The sequence below is a fragment of the Thalassophryne amazonica genome, chromosome 12, assembly GCF_902500255.1.
Source record: "Thalassophryne amazonica chromosome 12, fThaAma1.1, whole genome shotgun sequence".
Taxonomy (NCBI): Eukaryota; Metazoa; Chordata; class Actinopteri; order Batrachoidiformes; family Batrachoididae; genus Thalassophryne; species Thalassophryne amazonica.
In genome coordinates, this window is record NC_047114.1 from 57,401,746 (window position 1) to 57,421,538 (window position 19,793).

General features: G+C 44.0%; 1 protein-coding gene across 1 annotated transcript in view; it reads left to right on the forward strand.

Annotated features, from left to right (window-relative positions):
• chd7 (chromodomain helicase DNA binding protein 7) overlaps nucleotides 1-19,793 on the forward strand; it is a 174,418-nt gene that overhangs the window by 25,947 nt on the left and 128,678 nt on the right. The window contains 2 exon segments of the mRNA XM_034182411.1: nucleotides 1,009-1,334; nucleotides 15,514-15,980. Of these exon segments, the coding sequence (XP_034038302.1) occupies nucleotides 1,009-1,334; nucleotides 15,514-15,980 (793 nt within the window).

A 19,793-nucleotide genomic window follows, 5' to 3' on the forward strand; every position in this document is an offset into this window, starting at 1 on the left:
CTGGTACAAAAGCAACCAGGCCAAAGATTAATTAATTAATTAATTAATTAATTAATTTTGAATTCAAATATTTTGAAACATTTTTTAATCAGGTTTTATTGGCAAGCAAAAGAATTTATGAGCTGGTGCAAAAATAAGGACATTACAAAAGTTTTATGAACTCTATATGTACAAAAGGTCGAATTGAGTTGTGAGTATTATGTACAGAAATGTGCAAAAAAAAAATTCTCTGAAAATTTGAGGGTGCTTTGAATTACTTGCTGTTCATTTTGGTCAGACTCGTTCTGTTAAGGCGCTACACTTCATCACCTAGCTGGTTTAGTGAAAGATCATATCAAACATTACAAATTAGTGATAGTTGTCATTTGGTTAGCATGAATAGCAGACACACCTGTTATATGTAAGGATTAAACAATGAGAACCCGTACATTATAAGGTTTGAATGCACGACGTGGAGTCTAAAACACGAGTGGTGTTACTCCGTGAAGTGCATTCAAATCGTATAATGCACGGCTTCGAGTTGTTTAATCCACTTATACCATGGTCCCACCTAGTGAGCTAAACACACAAATATTTAAGTTAACTTTTTTCATGTTCTGTTCTTCTTTCCCGTCTTCAATCTTGTCCAGTTTGTCCGATGTTAAATCTTTATGCCGTTGCTTTTGCTGTTCTTCTCGTTTGCTCTCTTCCTCTTCCCATTCCTCAAATGTTTTATTTTGGCCAAAAATATTAAAATTCACTTGGAAATCCATGTTTTATCGCGTTTCTGTCATTCACCTGTCAAAACACAGCTGATCTGCGCCAACTGATTTGTGCGTTGCTATGGTGACGACCAGAGCGGTGTGATATTAGTGACTTAACTCACCGAACTACGTGTGTGTATACACGAAAATAATGCACGCCAGTTAGACATGGAATTCTCACTAACCATGGTATAAAGCATATTAATCGGTTTTGTTAACGTGTGACTTAATAACAATACTGTTGTCTTCCTGTTTTTACTTCCAGGGTCTCATGAAGCCTTGATCAGTCAGGGAGCAGACCAGCGTCTCCTCCAGGCCCAGCAGCAGGCTTCTCGAAGTGGGCAACCATTGCAGCCTGCTCCCTTAAGCTTTCAGGGTCCATCTGTCAGTCAACATGGAGCTCCACCCCTAAACCAAGGCTTGGCACTCTCTTCCCAGAATGCTCAGTCGCATACACACTTCCCCCCTCACACTCATCACCTGCAGAGCGTGACCCCTTCCCACAGCCAACCCTCTCATCATTGGGTGCCTCCTGCCTCCCACCATCTGTCCTCACCCCCTCTTACACCACAGAAAGTGCCTCACTTACAGGTGAGTCTGTCAAACAAATACTGAGTCTGACATGAAAGCAACAAGCAGCTGTGTGTGTGTGTGTGTGTGCGTGCGTGTGCATGTGTAAGATCAAGACTGCATTTGTTTTCGTGTGGGTATGTTCTGTGTGTTTATTTTTCAAGTGGGTGGGGGAATGTGTGTTTGGAGTGTAAGGAAGTGTGTAAGGTGTGTGCTCATGTGCAATTGAGAACACAGCGGTTCAGTGATTCTGTGGAGGTTTGTGCGTGTTTTGCCTTTTGTGTGCTTTGCTGTTGTGTGTACATGTGGCGTGTGGTTCTTTCCATGTGTGTGTCGGGAAATGGATTTTTGCAGCTGTTTGTTTCCTGTGAGCTGTGTATCCTGAGAGGTGCGCGCACACACACTGAGGCGCCACCAGCATAATCTCCCCCCCCCCCCCCCCCCCCCCCCACCTCCTGCCTGTGTTGAGGAAACCTCCCTTCCTGTCTCTCCCTCCTCCCAGTCTCCTCTCTTTCCGCTCTGTCTGTTGGTCACTGTCTTTATCCACTTCAGAGGTGTTGTCGTTTTGTTAATGTTGTGTAGCTAAATGGGAGGAGCGGGAGATGATGGGGACAAAATGGATTGGTGGAGATTATTCAGAGATCAGGGGAAGTTACAATCGGAAAAGGAAATGAGATTGGAAAACCAAAAATTTATGGGGTAGTCTAAGTTTACTCGTGCACAATAATTATTAGGATACTTCAAAAGAGTTCTCGGCATTATGTCAGTGGAGCAGGGTGCCCTGGTCCAGGAATGTGCTCTCTGCAAACAAGAGTTCAGGGTTGCATGAAGGAATCACTGTCCGTTGTTCTATCCATGAGTCTTCTCAGTACAACTCTTCCTAAAACAGTTTCTGGATTTCAGTGTAACAGTGGGAGCACACCATATGAAGACGTGCATAAAGGAAAATCTTAAAGGGGATATACAGTGAGCAAAACAAGTATTTGAACACCCTGCGATTTTGCAACTTCTCCCACTTAGAAATCATGGAGGGGTGTGAAATTTTCATCTTAGGTGCATGTCCACTGTGAGACATAATCTAAAAAAAAAAAATCCGGAAATCACAATGTATGATTTTTTTAATAATTATTTGTATGTTACTGCTGCAAATAGGTATTTGAACACCTGTGAAACTCAATGTTAATATTTGGTACAGTAGCCTTTGTTTGCAGTTACAGAGGTCAGACGTTTCCTGTAGTTCTTGACCAAGTTTTCGCACACTGCAGCAGGGATTTTGGTCTACTCCTCCATACATATCTTCTCTTGATCTTTCAGGTTTGGAGTTTGAGCTCCCTCCAAAGATTTTCTATTGAGTTCAGGTCTGGAGACTGGCCAGGCCACTCCAGGACCTTACAATGCTTCTTACGGAGCCCCTCCTTAGTTGTCCTGGCTGTGTGTTTGGGGTCATTGTCATGCTGGAAGACCCAGCCATGACCCATCTTCAATGCTCTTACTGAGGGAAGGAGGTTGTTTGCCAAAATCTCGCAATACATGACCCCATCCATCCTCCCTTCAATACGGTGCAGTCGTCCTGTCCCCTTTGCAGAAGAGCACCCCCAAAGTATGATGTTTCCACCCCCATGCTTCACAGTTGGGATGGTTTTCTTGGGGTTGTTCTCATCCTCTAAACATGGTAAGTGGATTTGATTCCAAAAAGCTCTATTCTGGTCTCATCTGACCACATGACCTTCTCCCCTGCCTCCTCTGGATCATCCAGATGGTCACTGGTGAACTTCAAATGGGCCTGGACATGTGCTGGCTTGAGCAGGAGGACCTTGCTGCCCTGCAGGATTTTAAACCATGACAGCATCATGTGTTACTAATGTAATCTTTGTGACTGTGGTCCCAGCTCTCTTCAGGTCATTGACCAGGTCCTCCTGTGTAGTTCTGAGCTTTCTCAGAATCATCTTTTCCCCACAAAGTGAGGTATTGCATGGAATCCCAGACCGAGAGAGATTGACAGTCATCTTGTGTTTCTTCCACTTTCTAATAAATAATCATAACAGTTGTTGTCTTCTACCAAGCTGCTTACCTATTGTCCTGCAGTCCATCCCAGCCTTGTGCAGCTCTGCAGTTTTGTCCCTGGTGTCCTTAGACAGCTCTTTGGTCTTGGCTATGGTGGACAGGTTGGAGTGTGATTGATCGAGTGTGTGAACAGGTGTCTTTTATACAGGTAACAAGTTCAAACAGGTGCAGTTAATACAGGTAAAGTGTGCAGAATAAGAGGGCTTCTTAAAGAAAAATTAACAGGTCTGTGTGAGCCAGAATTCTTGTTGGTTGGTAGGGGTTCGAATACTTTGCAGCAGTAACATACAAATAAATTATTTAAAAAATCATACATTGTGATTTCCGGATTTTTTTTTATCGATTATGTCTCTCACAGTGGACATGCACCTAAGATGAAAATTTCAGACCCCTCCATGATTTCTAAGTGGGAGAACTTGCAAAACCGCAGGGTGTTCAAATACTTATTTTCCTCATTGTAACTAGACTTGATGATTAATTTATGCATGACATAATTGACTTGATAAACACAACTCCGAAACGTATTTATAGATTTCAGTGAAACTCGATGTCAACGCAAAATGTGATGTGTATTAAGGAAAATATTTCAACTCCAATATCTTCAAGGGGAGATAATTGGAGGAGTTTTTCTGTTTGTTTGTTTTTTTTTTTTATACATTTCATCACATTTATCAGTTTGTCATTTGGATGTATAAATAGACCTTTTGGACTATTTAGCACAGATTATGTTCAGCAGGTGTGCTCTTTCACTTTATTTACGATTGTCTACACAAATTATACCAACATGATGTTTCATTGCTGTACATATGATCACAAGAGCCGTCAAAAGAAGGGCTCTGGGGTACATTTTTATCATTTTCCTGCTGATAAAAAGCGGCGTGAAAAGTGGGTGGCTGCCGTGAGAAGAGGCTTGGCACCTCACCCAGAATCTGACTGATCTACAGGGAATCCTGAATCGGCATTCAGTGTAAGTGGCAGATTTCGCTACCTACTTACCGGATGGTCAATAAAATCTGGAGGTGGTCCACTAAACTTGCAAAGTTAGTTAAAAGTTGAAGTTAGCTCTGTGTAGCTGATGCAGGGGGGAGCGCATACAACATTAAATAACAGAAACAAGAGCGTAATCAGTTTAATGCAGTGGTTGAAGTGTGGTGTGCAATTACTGTCCAGCTGTGAGCTTTGTACCTTACCCCCTGTTTTGGGGTGGGACAAATCTCTGAGGAAGACGGTAACCACAAAATTCTTTTTCTGCTTTATATGTGCGTTCATGCATGCTGCTGTCTGGGGGGAAAAAACAGGAACATTCCCTTATTACAGTGCATATGAGAAGGGGGCTCTGGTGTGTGTGTGTGTGTGTGTGTGAGTGAGTGAGAGACAGAAAGGGAGCACTGCTTCTGCTGCTTACATCACGTGCCCTCAGTCTCCATTAGCTTATTTTGTTGCTTAAAGCCCCTTTCTCCACCGACCTATTCACGCACAATAGCAGCCCTGTGGCCACACGCACACACGCTCACAGATCTAGTCCCCCTTTCTCTTCCTTTCTTCTTCATGTTGCCCCCACCTTTGTGCGTAATGTCTGCCGCCCCCAACACACACACCACACCACCCTGCGTTGCTGCATTTTGTGTTTGACATTTTAACGTCACACTTAATTTATCCAGCACTCCTGACCTAGATGCCAGGTTGTCTGGTGAGCCCTGCTCCTTGCCTGAGCACTGCACAGGCTGTTCTGACTGTAGCTATAGGGCCCATGGCCTCTGTCATACACACACACGCACGCTGGCAGTGTTGGTTGGGATAGTGTGGTCTAGAATGGGATAGCAACTGTGGCCTGAGGAAATGGATAGGTGAGCTCGAGAGGTCAGAGAGAGTTGTGTGTCTGTTAGAAAGCGATATGTACACCAGGCTGGTCATTCAGTCATGATGACTGTATGTCTCGTGCTCTAAGCTCCATCTGTTCACTAAGCATGGTTATTATGTGCGCTCACGCACACACATGCGCATGTACACATGCATGCGTCAGCAGCTCAGGGTCACAGCACTGCTAGACTGCTGCCGTGCAACCTTCATCCTACAACTCTGTCTGACATACACGTGCACACAGTGTTGCGTGCAGCACTGTAGCTGACATATAGCACGCCTGTCTTGCCCCTCCTCCATTCATGCATGCTGTCACCAAGCTGCTATACGTCACTCTGGCTTTGCAGTTTCTAGGAAAAAAGCATTTTAAATGTTGATTTGTCTTTTCTGTCTTGTCAAATGAGAAGTTTTTTGTTTGTTTGTTTTTTTTGTTTTGGGGTGTGCTTTGTTGATAAATATCTTATCAGATATGCTTGTTGTGCACACTAAAACAAAAAAGTTTCAGTTGAACATCTGTAAAGAAAATTCATACTTGTGCTTTTTTTCTGACCTCCCATTTATATCCTCAGGTTGAACAATATTTCCCTCATTCTCTTGGGTTATTAAAAACTGAGCACTGAAGCTGCACATTAAAATGGGATTTTTTTGTATGTTCACGAAACACCGAATTCACCCACAACACGACAACCATAAAGGAGCTATATTTTGTGGGAAACAACAGATTACTTATAAACTGGATGCTTTTCGGCACATATTCATTACTTATGGACTGTGTCCCCTGCTGCGTATGTGCCTGTGCAAGAATGTTTCTTCAGTTTGGCAAAGATGGTTACTGTGTCAGATGGAAGCCATAAATGGTTAAATGATCAGCTGGAAAATATAGATTTCCTTTTTCAAACATGTTGGGAGGTGTATTATTAAAATTATGGATGCATATTATGTTGAGAAAATATTGTTGAAAAAGTGCAAACAGTTCATTTTCAGTATTTGCAGCCATGAAAGATTGCACTGATAAAACATTGCGATAACGTTGCACATTCAGACACAGATCAGTGTGTTAGTATGGCTCAGACTACAGCATGTGATATTCATCATTTAAAAGCATTTCCGAAGTTGGCCTCATGTGGCCACCAAACCTGCATTGTGATTGGCTGGGGAAATCCATTATGGTTTATGTGAAATGTTTGTGGGGTTTTTAATGCAGCTACTGTGTTAAAAATCTGAGTTTTAAGTTTCATTTCATGTTGTGGATCATGACCTGAGCGGAGATTAAAGCAGCAATTCATGATGGATTTAATCATTAATGTGTCTTGAAACATCATCTTTTAAAAGTCGCTGCGAACGCATTGCTAACAAGGTGTGTGTTTGTGTGTACATTAGGTATGTGAATCTCATCACTGACAACGATTCAATACACATCTCAATGCACTACCAGCGATATGATACATTTCGCAATACATGACGATTCTGACGTGATACGATTCACCCCTGTTCCCGATGTGATTTGATATGTATTTGATGGTGATTCAATTCCTCACAATGAGATATGATGCGATTCAACTTGATGCAAAGAAATTATACCAAAAATTTAAATAGAATATAAGAAACTGCAATTCAATATGGTGCTATGGTACTATGATATTCTTCTGACGATTCTACTAGAGGCAGAGAATTTGTTTAACTCCTTATAAACAGCAAATTTACCAGATTCAACATTAAGGTGGGTGTCACCATTGAGGTGTTACCTAGATTTATAGAATTTAATAGTATCTCACTAGGCGTGCTGACGAAAGTTGTGATGTCTACAAAAAGTACAACCTGCTTGTTTGATCCCATGCCAACAAAATTGTTTAAGGACCTATGGCCCATTCTTGGGCCGACTGTGCTGGAAATTGTTAATCTCTCACTGACTTCTGGATCTGTTCCTAAATGCTTTAAATCTGCAGTGATTAAACCATTACTTAAGAAATCTAATCTTGACCCTAGTGTACTGAAAAATTTTAGGCAAATATCAAACCTATCATTTTGTTCTAAAGTTCTGAAAAAAATGGTTTTGCAGCAGCTCGTGGGCCACCTTGCTGAAAATAATCGTTTTGGAGCCACTGCAGGCTGCTTTTAGAAAATGTCACTCCACAGAGACAGCGCTCACTAAAGTAGTGAATGATCTTCTGCGAGAAATGGACTCAGACACCACCACGGTTTTGGTGCTGTTAGATCTTAGTGCTGCATTTGATACTGTGGATCATCATATACTACTCAATAGGGTGGAGAATTATTTAGGGATTACTAGAAGTGCCCTTACATGGTTGAAGTCATACCTGTCCAGTTGTTCTCATTGTGTTTTGTACAATAATACTACTTCTAATCTTGGGCCCCCTGCTTTTTTCCTTGTATGTAGCATCCCGTTTTGGGATTGCCTTTCAATGCTATGATGATGATACTCTGCTGATAACTGCCAGTAATCTCAGTCATATAAAATCTTTAGAAGATTGCCTTGCATCAGTGAGAAGTTGGATGTCTAGAAACTTCCTACTTTTAAACTCTGATAAGACTGAAATGATGGTTCTTGGTCCAGCGAGGCATCAGCATCAATTTGATCAACTAGCGTTTATCTTGGGTTGTGTTATAAATCATACGGACAAAGTGAGGAATCTTGGCGTAATTTTTGATCCTATGTTGTCTTTTGACCTCCACATTAGAGACATCACGAGGACTGCTTTCTTCCATTTGCAATATATAGGGAGGATTTGTCCCATCCTGTCTATGGCTGGTGCTGAGACTTTGATCTTCTTCTTCTTCTTTGTCTTTCGGCTGTTCCCGTTAGGGGTCGCCACAGCAGATCAATCGTTTCCATCTCATCTTGTCCTCTGTATCTTCCTCTGTCACACCAACCACCTGCATATCCTCTCTCAGCACACCCATGAACCTCCTCTTTGGTCTCCCTCTTCTCCTCCTGCCTGGTGGCTCCATCCTCAGCATCCTTCTCCCTATATACCCTGGGTCCCTCCTCTGCACATGTCCAAACCATCTCAATCTCGCCTCTCTGACTTTGTCTCCAAACCGTCCCACCTGAGCTGTCCCTCTGATATGTTCATTCCTAATCTTGTCCATTCTCGTCACTCCCAAAGAGAATCTCAACCCCTCCAGCTCTGCCTCCTGTCTTTTTGTTAGTGCCACTGTCTCTAAACCATACAACATAGCTGGTCTCACTACTGTTTTGTAAACTTTCCCCTTCACTCTTGCTGATATTCTTCGGTCACAAATCACTCCTGCCACCTTTCTCCATCCACTCCACCCTGCCTGCACTCTCTTCTTCACCTCTGTACCACACTCTCCATTACTTTGAACAGTTGACCCCAAATATTTAAACTCATCTACTTTCACCACTTCTACTCCTTGTAACTGCACTGTTCCACTGGGCTCCCTCTCATTCACACACATGTACTCAGTCTTGCTTCTACTGACTTTCAGTCCCCTTCTCTCCAAAGCATATCTCCACTTCTCCAGACTAGACTCAACTTGCTCTCTACTCTCACTACAGATCACAATGTCATCTGCAAACATCATAGTCCATAGGGACTCCTGTCTGATCTCATCTGTCAACCTGTCCATTACCACTGCAAACAAGAAAGGACTCAGAGCTGATCCTTGGTGTAATCCCACCTCCACCTTGAATGAGTGTCATTCCGACTGCGCATCTCACCGCTGTCACACTATTCTTGTACACGTCCTGCACTACCCTAACATACTTCTCTGCCACTCCAGACTTCCTCATACAATGCCACAACTTTTCTCTTGGCACTCTATCATAAGCTTTTTCTAAGTCCAAAAACACACAATGTAACTCTTTCTGTCCTTCTCTGTACTTTTCCAACAGTATTCTCAGAGCAAACACTGCATCTGTAGTGCTCTTTCTCAGCATGAAACCATATTGCTGCTCACAGATCTTCACCTGTTTTCTAAGCCTAGCTTCTATTACTCTTTCCCATAACTTCATGCTGTGGCTGATCAGCTTTATGCCTCTGTAGTTACTGCAGCTCTGCACATCACCCTTGTTCTTGAAAATAGGAACCAGCACACTTCGTCTCCACTCCTCAGGCATCCTCTCGCTTTCCAAGATTTTATTAAACAATCTGGTTAGAAACTCTACTGCCATCTCTCCTAGACATTTCCATGCCTCCATTGGAATGTCATCTGGACCAACTGCCTTTCCGCTCTTCATCCTCTTCATAGCAGCCCTCACTTCTTCCTTGCTAATCTCTTTTACTTCCTGATTTACTCTCACCACATCATCCAGCCTTTTCTCTCGCTCATTTTCTTTATTCATCAACTCTTCAAAATATTCCCTCCACCTTCTCAGCACACACTCCTCACTTGTCAGCACATTACCATGTGCATCTTTTACCACCCTAACCTGCTGCACATCCTTTCCAGCTCTGTCCCTTTGTCTGGCCAATCGGTACAAGTCCTTTTCTCCTTCCTTACTATTCAACTTCTTGTACAGCTCGCAATATGCCTTTTCCTTTGCTTTTGCCACTTCTCTTCTCACCTTACGCCGCATCTCCTTGTACTCCTGTCTACTTTCTTCATCTCTCCGACTATCCCAAAACTTTTTCGCCAACCTCTTTCTCCTTATGCTTTCCTGGACCTCTTCATTGCACCACCAAGTCTCCTTGTCTTCCTTCCACTGTCCAGATGTCATACCCAGTACTGCCCTAGCTGTCTCCCTCACCACATCTGCAGTACTTTTCCAGTTGTCCAAAATTGCTTCCCCTCCAACTAGTGCTTCTCTCACCTGCTCGCTAAATTTCACACAACAGTCTTCCTCCTTCAGCTTCCACCATCTGATCCTTTGAGCTCTCACTCTCTTCTTCTTCTTTACCTCTAAAGTCATCCTACAAACAACCATCCTATGCTGTCTAGTGACACTCTGTCCTACTACCACCTTACAGTCTGTGATTTATTTTAGCTTGCATCTCCTATAAAGAATGTAGTCCACCTGTGTGCACCTTCCTCCACTCTTATATGTTACCCTGTGCTCCTCCCTTTTCTTAAAGTAGGTATTCACCACAGCCATTTCCATCCTTTTTGCAAAATCAATTACCATCTGTCCTTCCCCATTCCTATCCTTGATACCATATCTACCCATTACTTCCTCATCACCTCTGTTCCCTTCACCAACATGCCCATTGAAGTCTGCTCCTATCACCACTCTTTCATGCTTGGGCACACTCTCCACCACCTCATCTAACACACTCCAGAAATCTTCTTTCTCCTTCATCTCACAACCTACCTGTGGGGCATATGCACTGATGATATTCATCATCACCCTGTCAGACACTCACTTAACACACTTTTAACATACTCTTCCTTTAAAATGACCCCAACACCATTTCTCTTCCTGTCCTCACCATGGTACAACAACTTGTACCCACCGCGGATGCTCCTGCTCTTACTTCCCTTACCGATCCGGTATGGGAATTCGATTCTGAGTCTGCATAGTTGGGTTGGCTTGTTTTACGCCGGATGCCCTTCCTGACGCAATCCTCCTCATTTATCCGGGCTTGGGACCGGCACTCAGAATGTACTGGCTGCACACCCCATGTGGCTGAGTTGTGCTGAGACTTTGATATGTGCCTTTATCTCTGCTATATTGGATTATTGTAATGCTTTATTTTCTGGTTTGCCGTAGTCCAGTACTAGGAGTCTTCAGCTCATTCAAAATGCTGCTGCCAGACTCTTGACACGAAGCAGAAGGTTTGATCATATTAACCCCATTTTGGCATCCCTTCACTGGCTACCTGTCTCTGCGAGGTCAAATTTTAAGGTTTTGCTATTGGCCTGTAGAGTTGTTCCTGGACTGGCATCTGCCTATCTGGCTGATTTAGTTAAGCCTTATATCCCGGCCCGGGCTTTGCGTTCACGGGATGCAGGAATGCTCTGTGTCCCAAGGGTGAGGAAAAGGTCTGTGGGACAGAGAGCCTTTTCGTACTGTGCTCCTGTTTTGTGGAATGCTCTCCCGGCCTCAGTGAGACTTTCAGACTCTGGATATTTTTAAGAAAAGACTAAAGACACATCTTTAGCACGTTTGTATCTAGATACCCAACATGACCCTTAACTCACTCATGGTAACAGCAACATAACACTTAACTAATTTATATATTGTGATATATATCGTTATTGCAAGAAGCTGCAATGTATATCGCAATAAGGATTTTAGGCCGTATCGCCCATCCCTACCTTAGATCTGCTGTGGTGACCTCAAGTGGGGGAAAAAAGGGAACAGCAGAAAGGCCTTGGAGTACTTGTAAACATGCCATAGCATAGCATGCATCTATGTAAAAGATGATGATGTACATAATTTGCACATACTTAGAGGGGTTGTACTTTGTACAAATTTTATTTTATGCGATGCCAATTTATTGTGGTGGACTAGATCAAAATTAAACCATGATCTGTATGAATCCCCCAAATGAATTCTGAGCAGTGGCTAGGATCACAGTGTATTAGCATCAGCCCACCCCCTCTTTTCAAAGTTGGTTAAACACCCACATTAAATTAAATTACATGGAATACACTTAACACATGAGAAAAGAACAAAAAATTGACACAATCAGGCGAGTTATTTGATACATATTTTTTTATTTGTGATGAAATTAGGTGTATTGAAATTGGCATTTCAGTGTACATGATATTAGCCATGCTCGTGTATTGGCCTACTCCCTGTTAAGGCAGAATTTTGCGTGGAGAGCCATGGGCCCTCTGACGGGAGAACGACATCATTATCTTAAAAGGATTATAAATAAAAATTACCACCAGACATCCTCATCTTTATGAAAAACAATTTGAAGTTAATAATTTCCGAAGATCAGTTTATTCATTTGATTCACTGATGTTGTTCATAATGCAATTTAATATAGTTTTAGTATGTGAAAATATGTAAAATATTAGACACCTTGTTTTCATTCAGGACCACATGCAAAAGTTCTGTTTTCATTTCTCATTTTCTTTTTTAAAATGGAAAAAAAATACTGTTTGGTCAATACAATTTTTGTGTGTTTGTGTTTTTAAAAGAACTGCTGGTGTGTTGGATTAAGAGCAGATCAACGTAAAATACAAATAAGATACATTTGCACAGCAGAACACGACCTTATATTGGACTCAAGCGTGTGTGCACGTGTATGGGTTGCTTGTGTCTACACTGCGTATGTATGCATGTATGTCACATTGGTTGTGTATGCACTGTGTGTGTATCCCTTGTCATTCATGTGATTGATTATCTGGAAATCTTGGCAGGAGCACAGATTTATCTCTTGGCACTGCATTCTCTCTGTCGCTCTCTCCCGGTCTCTCTCACACCCCCCTATCCACGTGTGTGCCTAAATGGCTCAGTTTACGTGTGTGTCAGCAGGTGTTTGAGTGTGTTTGCAGCTACGTGTGATGCGTGACCTTGCAGCAGTTTGGTGTGTGTGTGTGTGTGTGCATGCTTTATTAGCATTCTCCTGGCGGTTGTGGACTTCACACTAATGCTACTTGAACTCCTTCCTCCATTTGAGTGTCACCAGACGATGCTAAACATGCATGCATGTACACTGGAGCGGCTTCTGTGGCATTTTACTCTAAACTTGCAGATGTGCACATGTGTACACACACCCAGTTGACACACTTTGACACACACACAAGTGCACATGTCCTTTACACACTCACATGCGCATACGCTCAAAGACACAGTCCCCCTCTCTTGGTCTCATATGACGCATGCACACACTCCCTCCCTTGCTGCGCCTTTTTGAAGTATGGAGATAATTTATTCGTGTCATGATGCCTGATTTCCCATCTGCTACTGGGACCCTGAGCAGCTGGAGAGAGAGGGAGAAAGAGGAAGGAGGGAGGAATAGAAGAGAGGGAGAGGGAGGAGAGGCAGCTGGAGAGCCTCCCAACAACTGGTAACCAGTTTTCTGTCACAGAAATCTTATTGGGCGGGGGGGTGGTGGTGTCTGTAGGGGAGGGAAGGAGGAAAAAGGAAGTGCCAGCCTGTTTGTTTCTTGAGGTTAGTTTGCTGGAGAAAGGAGGAGGGGGAGGAAACCAGCAGGGAGTCATGAAGTGATGGAGGTGTGTGTATAGTTGGATGGATTGATGGATCCCCTCTTCACCCTCCGCTACTTTAGAAACCATTACGAGCAGATACAACCTTCACGCTGCAGAAAATATGTTTACTGAAAAGCTGGCATGGCTGAACCAATGTTTGAGGAAACATTACCATAAGCCACTCTTAGCAGCTGTGTATATACAGTTAAGTTACAGCTGTTGACCTATTTCTTCATAATTAAAGATTATTGTTACACTTCATTGAGTAAATTGTGTGATAATGATGAATGGCTTTTGTTGAAAAAGTATAAATTTAGTGAACTTAAATCAATTAAATTAAGTGAGCTACACAGTCTTTTACAGCAGTAAGACATATTGACTGTGCTTGTAAATGCCTTCGGCTAAATCTGCAACATAATTCATATCACCAGATTGCACCCCAGCTGCAAAATATTTGCTCATCAATTTCGGGAGGCTAAGATGTGCGGATCAGCTCTGAAAAGTCGTGTGTTCTGCTCCAGAGCTGTCTGTACACAGTTCCTTGAGGCGCTGATATGCACACCTCTGTGACCCACAGTAGCACACTTCTTGTAAACTCGGTCGCCAAATTTTAGAGTGGCAGGAGTTTTGCCGCATATTTTGAACGTGTCTCGAATTCCCCGTGACCTGTTTTTAACCTTGCACCGCATTGCCAGTGCCCATTTTTGCAGTGGCTAAAATGGACCCCACAATTGCGTAACCTAATGAGTCTTCAAATTGTGTGAGGGGAAAAATTAAGTTATAAAAATGTTCACATTTCAGAGAATGTAATGTATTAATCATATATGTATCCAGTCACGACTCACTCACGATTGAAAAGAATGTGATTAAGATTTTATTTATTTTCATTTTCATTTTGTACTTGGGCCGCCTGACCAGTGGATTATGCACAGTGTTGCCAGACATATCCACGATCCGCACGTCTCTAGTACCTAATATCTCTAGTATACTGGAGTATGTTGCATTATTTTGTTGTTTTGTTTTTACTAGTTTGGGAGGTCCTGAGACTAACTCAGTGCAACTTGTGTACTTGAGATCACGTGGGGGCTTCCTCTGATTTGCGTGAAGGATGCTGGGAAGGACCCTGCAACTGAGTAAAGAGTAAAGAAAGGCAGCATGCTCAAACAAAATAAACGGATGGTGGAAAGTGCCCCGAATCGGCTTATTTCAATATAAATCTAATATGTTTCTCATATTTTGTAAAGGTTGACAAGAAATAAACACTTTTAAAATCTGTTTTTTAAACCAGATAACCTCTCTGAAGTCATTAACAAGACACCTTATGGATGTTAGCGTGCATGCTTCGGGAACGTGCATTAGGCCACAAGTAATCTCAAAATGTCACTCATGCGCACACACGCTTCTTGCTGTACTTCATCTGCACAACAACATAAGAAGGAAAAGAAAATATTGGCCATAGTATTACCCCCAGATAAATATGTTCTCTTCATTAAATAATAATTTTGCAACATGTTAAAAAAAAGGAACCTACATTATAATGCTTGGACTTTGGTAGAAACTACATTTTGTCAGTGTTGTGAAATATAAAATGCTGTACAGCTTTAAATTTGATCAAATTTACTTGTTTTGAGTGCCAAAAAAAATCTTCTAATGGAGCAAGCAAATTTTGCTAGAATTCTTAAATGACACTGATACGTCTAGCCACTTTAATACTATAATGTGCCTTAAAACTACCAAAAAAAGCGGCTCACATTCAAGGAAAGTTGTGCTTATTACAAGCAAAGAAACTGTCATGTTTTCCTCTCTCGCTCTCTCTCTCTCTCTCTCTCTCTCTCTCGCTCTCTCTCATGAGTACTTTCCAACATGTAGCATGATCAGAAGATAATGCTGTATGAGCAGTTTGGAAAGTTTTGTTTTCATGTGCTTGCTCAGGGTCTAGGTTGCTCTTGTAAAGCACCTTGGGTTGAGTTTTGTTGTGATTTGGCACTTTACAATTAAATATATGCTCTGTTTAAATTTCCTGTCTCGATCGCACCATTGTATAATGGGCCCATTGATACAATATAGCTTTGATTCTTTGTTTTAACTTGTACTTGTTTTCCTGTAAAGGAAAACTGATGTATTTGTATATTTACCAACCCAGTAGTAACTGATATTTAATTTTTTTTTTCTCTTCCTCACCCCACAGCATTCCCCCACGGCCCAGTCAGGTGATGCTTCAATGATGGGTTCTGACAGATCAGCACTCTGCGCCGGTGCCTCCAGCCAACCTATTGGCACAGAGCAACCCAGTGACCAGGAGACCAAGCCAAAAAAGAAGAAGAAGAAAAAGGCTAAGTTAGCGGACGGTGAGGAAGAAGAGGGAGGAAAGAAGGCGACAAGAGTAGGAATTGGAGAGGAAGGTGAAAAGCCAGAAATTCACAGAATAGGAAGTGATGCAAACACACAGATTTTTGGCACAGGAATTATGGAAGGATGTTTGCAACAAGTGGAGAAGAAAAAGCAAAAGAAGAAACCAAAGGAGAAGGCAGAGGGTAAGGAGCCGAAGACCCCGAAGACACCCAAAACGCCCAAAACACCCAAGATTCCCAAAGAGCCCAAGGAGAAGAAAGCTAAGAGCTCCACGCCCAAGCCCAAAACCCCCAAGAAAGCCAGGTAGGATTCATGCACATCTCTGACTACACTTTCACTACAGAAACAGTTTTCTGGGTTCCAGATCTGATGGGTTTTTCATATGTAGTCTTTTGGACCAGCTGTATAAAAGAAGTAATGCCATCATGATCTGTGTTGCATGTGTGCACTCCAGACATTTTCTGAAAAACTGTTCAATTATTTTTTTTCTGAAACTTGGCATAAACATTCCTTTATTCCTTGGGGTCTGTCTGGTCATGGAAGTGACGGTTACCATTGACCCTGGCCCCGCAGAAGGGAGACAATAAGCATTTTTCGTACTTATCAATATATTGCACAAAAATTGCCAGATAAATTTTTTTTTTCCTCTTATGCAGGACAAGGTTTCATTGGAAAAACTACCTACATACTGAAAATTGCGTTGATCTTGAATCATCTTAAGAGCCCCCGAAATGTGACAGATGGCACTTTCCTCACTTCTCGGTTGAATTCTGATGAACTGTTAGATGAATATGTCTTGAATTCTGTGTAGAAATTGATTCAGGGGCAACCTACATGTAGATGAATAATCCCCTTCAATCACCCTTAGGGGAATTCCCCCCCCCCCCCACACACACATACACACACATCTCACAAATGGTATTTTCATATCATATTTCATATCACTTTATTTCAAAACACTGATAAATATTCCATCCATCCATCTTCTTCCGCTTTATCTGAAGTCGGGTCGCTGGGGCAGCAGCTCAAGCAAAGCCGCCCAGACCTCCCGATCCACACACACCTCCCCCAGCTCCTCCGGGGGAACCCCAAGGCATTCCCAAGCCAGCCGAGAGATGTAGTCCCTCCAGCGTGTCCTGGGTCTTCCCCGGGGCCTCCTCCCAATGGGATGTGCCCGGAACACCTCTCCAGCGAGGCGTCCAGGGGGCATCCGGAAAAGATGCCCGAGCCACCTCAACTGACTCCTTTCGACGTGGAGGAGTAGCGGCTCGACTCCAAGCTCCTCCCGAGTGACTGAGCTCCTCACCCTATCTCTAAGGGAGCGCCCAGCCACCCTGCGGAGGAAACTCATCTCAGCCGCTTGTGCTCACGATCTCGTTCTTTCGGTCATGAGCCAAATCTCATGACCATAGGTGAGGATTGGAACGTAGATCGATCGGTAAATCGAAAGCTTTGCCCCCCCTACTCAGCTCTCTCTTCACCACGACGATGGTCGACCACGACGACTGAATTCATTGAGAAATTACCGCAATACAGAAGAAATCTCATTGCCCTTGAATCATCCTAAGTACCCCCTTCAGCCCCCAAAATGTGGAAAAATTGCTCTTTCTTCACTTCTCACTCATGTTTTAATGGCCCGTATCTCAAACAGAGCAAGTAATAGCTGTGATTATTATTGATCTCAAATATTAAGTGATGCCTGTACACTATGACATTTCATCTTGAATGACCTTGAAAAGTTAGTTATATGTTGGTCACTCAGATTTGAGCAGCCCATTTGTATCAAATGGGGAAAGTTACAACACTAGTTATTTATTAACCCTTTACCACACTGAATTCCTTTGGGACTCTTTAAATGCTAAAGGGTTAATATTTCAGTGGATGTTATATGTGGACTTTCATGAAGCATAGTTGGTCTCTGAGCACATAACTATGGAGAGTGTATTTTCACTAAACCATGGAGCAAGGATGCTGTGCCACCTTGTGTTGGGCATGGACATCCCTATTAAAATTCTGACTTTTAATTGGATGCTGTATTTTATGCTATTTTCTTGTATGTTCTGCAAGTAAGTATGAACGAGAGTTAAGAATGTAACTACGGTTCTATGAATTCCGGATGACCGCCAGAGGGGATGGCAATGCAGTCATAGTCAGGGAGTTAGGGAGCAGCTATGTCATAGCTTTTGGTGAGGAGGTCATCAGTGACCCTACACTGAGGACATGGGCAGCGGGCATCCGGCTGGAGCCACAACCAGGTTCGCAATAATGCTGTCAACGGCGGGCATACGGTTCAGACCATACTGTGCTGAATCACACATAGAGCTAAGGGCTCTGCAGTCCTGTGATAGATGGGTCAATGATTTGGGGTCCGCCCAACATCGGTGGAGCTCCTCGATATATGGTTGTGAAACTGGAACGTTGAACTCAGGCTTCTGAGTGATTTTGAAAAAGGCACTTGAAGCGGTGGTTTCCGCAGGGGGATTGTCGACCCCAAGCCTGGATAAAGCCAACTGAACAGCTTGCTTGACAAAGGATAGTCCAGGTCCGGTTTGCGGCAGGGACTCTGCCTCAGAGGTATGAGAGCCCACTAATGAATGGCTTGGAGAAAGACCTCTCTCATCCTCATCCTCCACACAGTTTATATCACTTGTCATGTACAAGGAATCAGTCGCAGCAATAGACACGACATTTTCCTCCTGCTGAGTAACTACATTGGTCTGATCAGCCTCATTAGGGACAACAGGAACTGTCACTGCATCCCTAGGCTGTAGATTCAGAAGCAAGGACTTAATCTGAGCAAACTCAGAAGTCAACGTTTCGACCTTTTCAGCCAAAGCATGGTCATGAGTAACCTTCTTAGCAGAAGGGGCTCCTGTATATGGGCGTTTACGGCGTTTTGGTTCCTTCCTGGGGCTGGAGGTCAAAGTCGCACTAGATACTCCACTTTCCAATGCCGCAAGTCTAGCAGATCTCTCTGCCAGTGGCATGCTGGCACAATTAAGGCAGGCATCGCCAGTCAGGGCTTCCCTCAGGTGTCCGATCCCAAGACAGGAGGGCAAAACATATGTCCATCATCTGGGCTCAAGGGAGCCAAACAGGTACTACAGCCATGCAACAAAGGCCCTGTCAACATTGTGGACTGCATGCAGATGGCTAATGCAAGCCTTGATGGTTACAAATGGAAAGACAAAGCGTGAATCACACGCAGTGTAAATAGTAACATGAGGTACGGAGCGTGAAGCACTCACAGCCGCAGACTCGACACGAGGCACGGAGCGTGAAGCACTCCAGCCGCAGACTCGACACGAGGCACGGAGCGTGAAGCACTCCAGCCGCAGACTCGACACGAGGCACGGAGCGTGAAGCACTCCAGCCGCAGACTCGACACGAGGCACGGAGCGTGAAGCACTCCAGCCGCAGACTCGACACGAGGCACGGAGCGTGAAGCACTCCAGCCGCAGACTCGACACGAGGCACGGAGCGTGAAGCACTCCAGCCGCAGACTCGACACGAGGCACGGAGCGTGAAGCACTCCAGCCGCAGACTCGACACGAGGCACGGAGCGTGAAGCACTCCAGCCGCAGACTCGACACGAGGCACGGAGCGTGAAGCACTCCAGCCGCAGACTCGACACGAGGCACGGCGCGTGAAGCACTCCAGCCGCAGACTCGACACGAGGCACGGCGCGTGAAGCACTCCAGCCGCAGACTCGACACGAGGCACGGCGCGTGAAGCACTCCAGCCGCAGACTCGACACGAGGCACGGAGCGTGAAGCACTCCAGCCGCAGACTCGACACGAGGCACGGAGCGTGAAGCACTCCAGCCGCAGACTCGACACGAGGCACGGAGCGTGAAGCACTCCAGCCGCAGACTCGACACGAGGCACGGAGCGTGAAGCACTCCAGCCGCAGACTCGACACGAGGCACGGAGCGTGAAGCACTCCAGCCGCAGACTCGACACGAGGCACGGAGCGTGAAGCACTCACAGCCCAAGTGCTAAGTCACTTAGAGCAACGACGACAACACTAGCTGCTAGCGGAGCTGTTAAACTTAGCAAATGGCGGCAGTGAAGACAAAGTACTTCAAGGAGTGGAAAACACTCAAGGCAAGCCCAA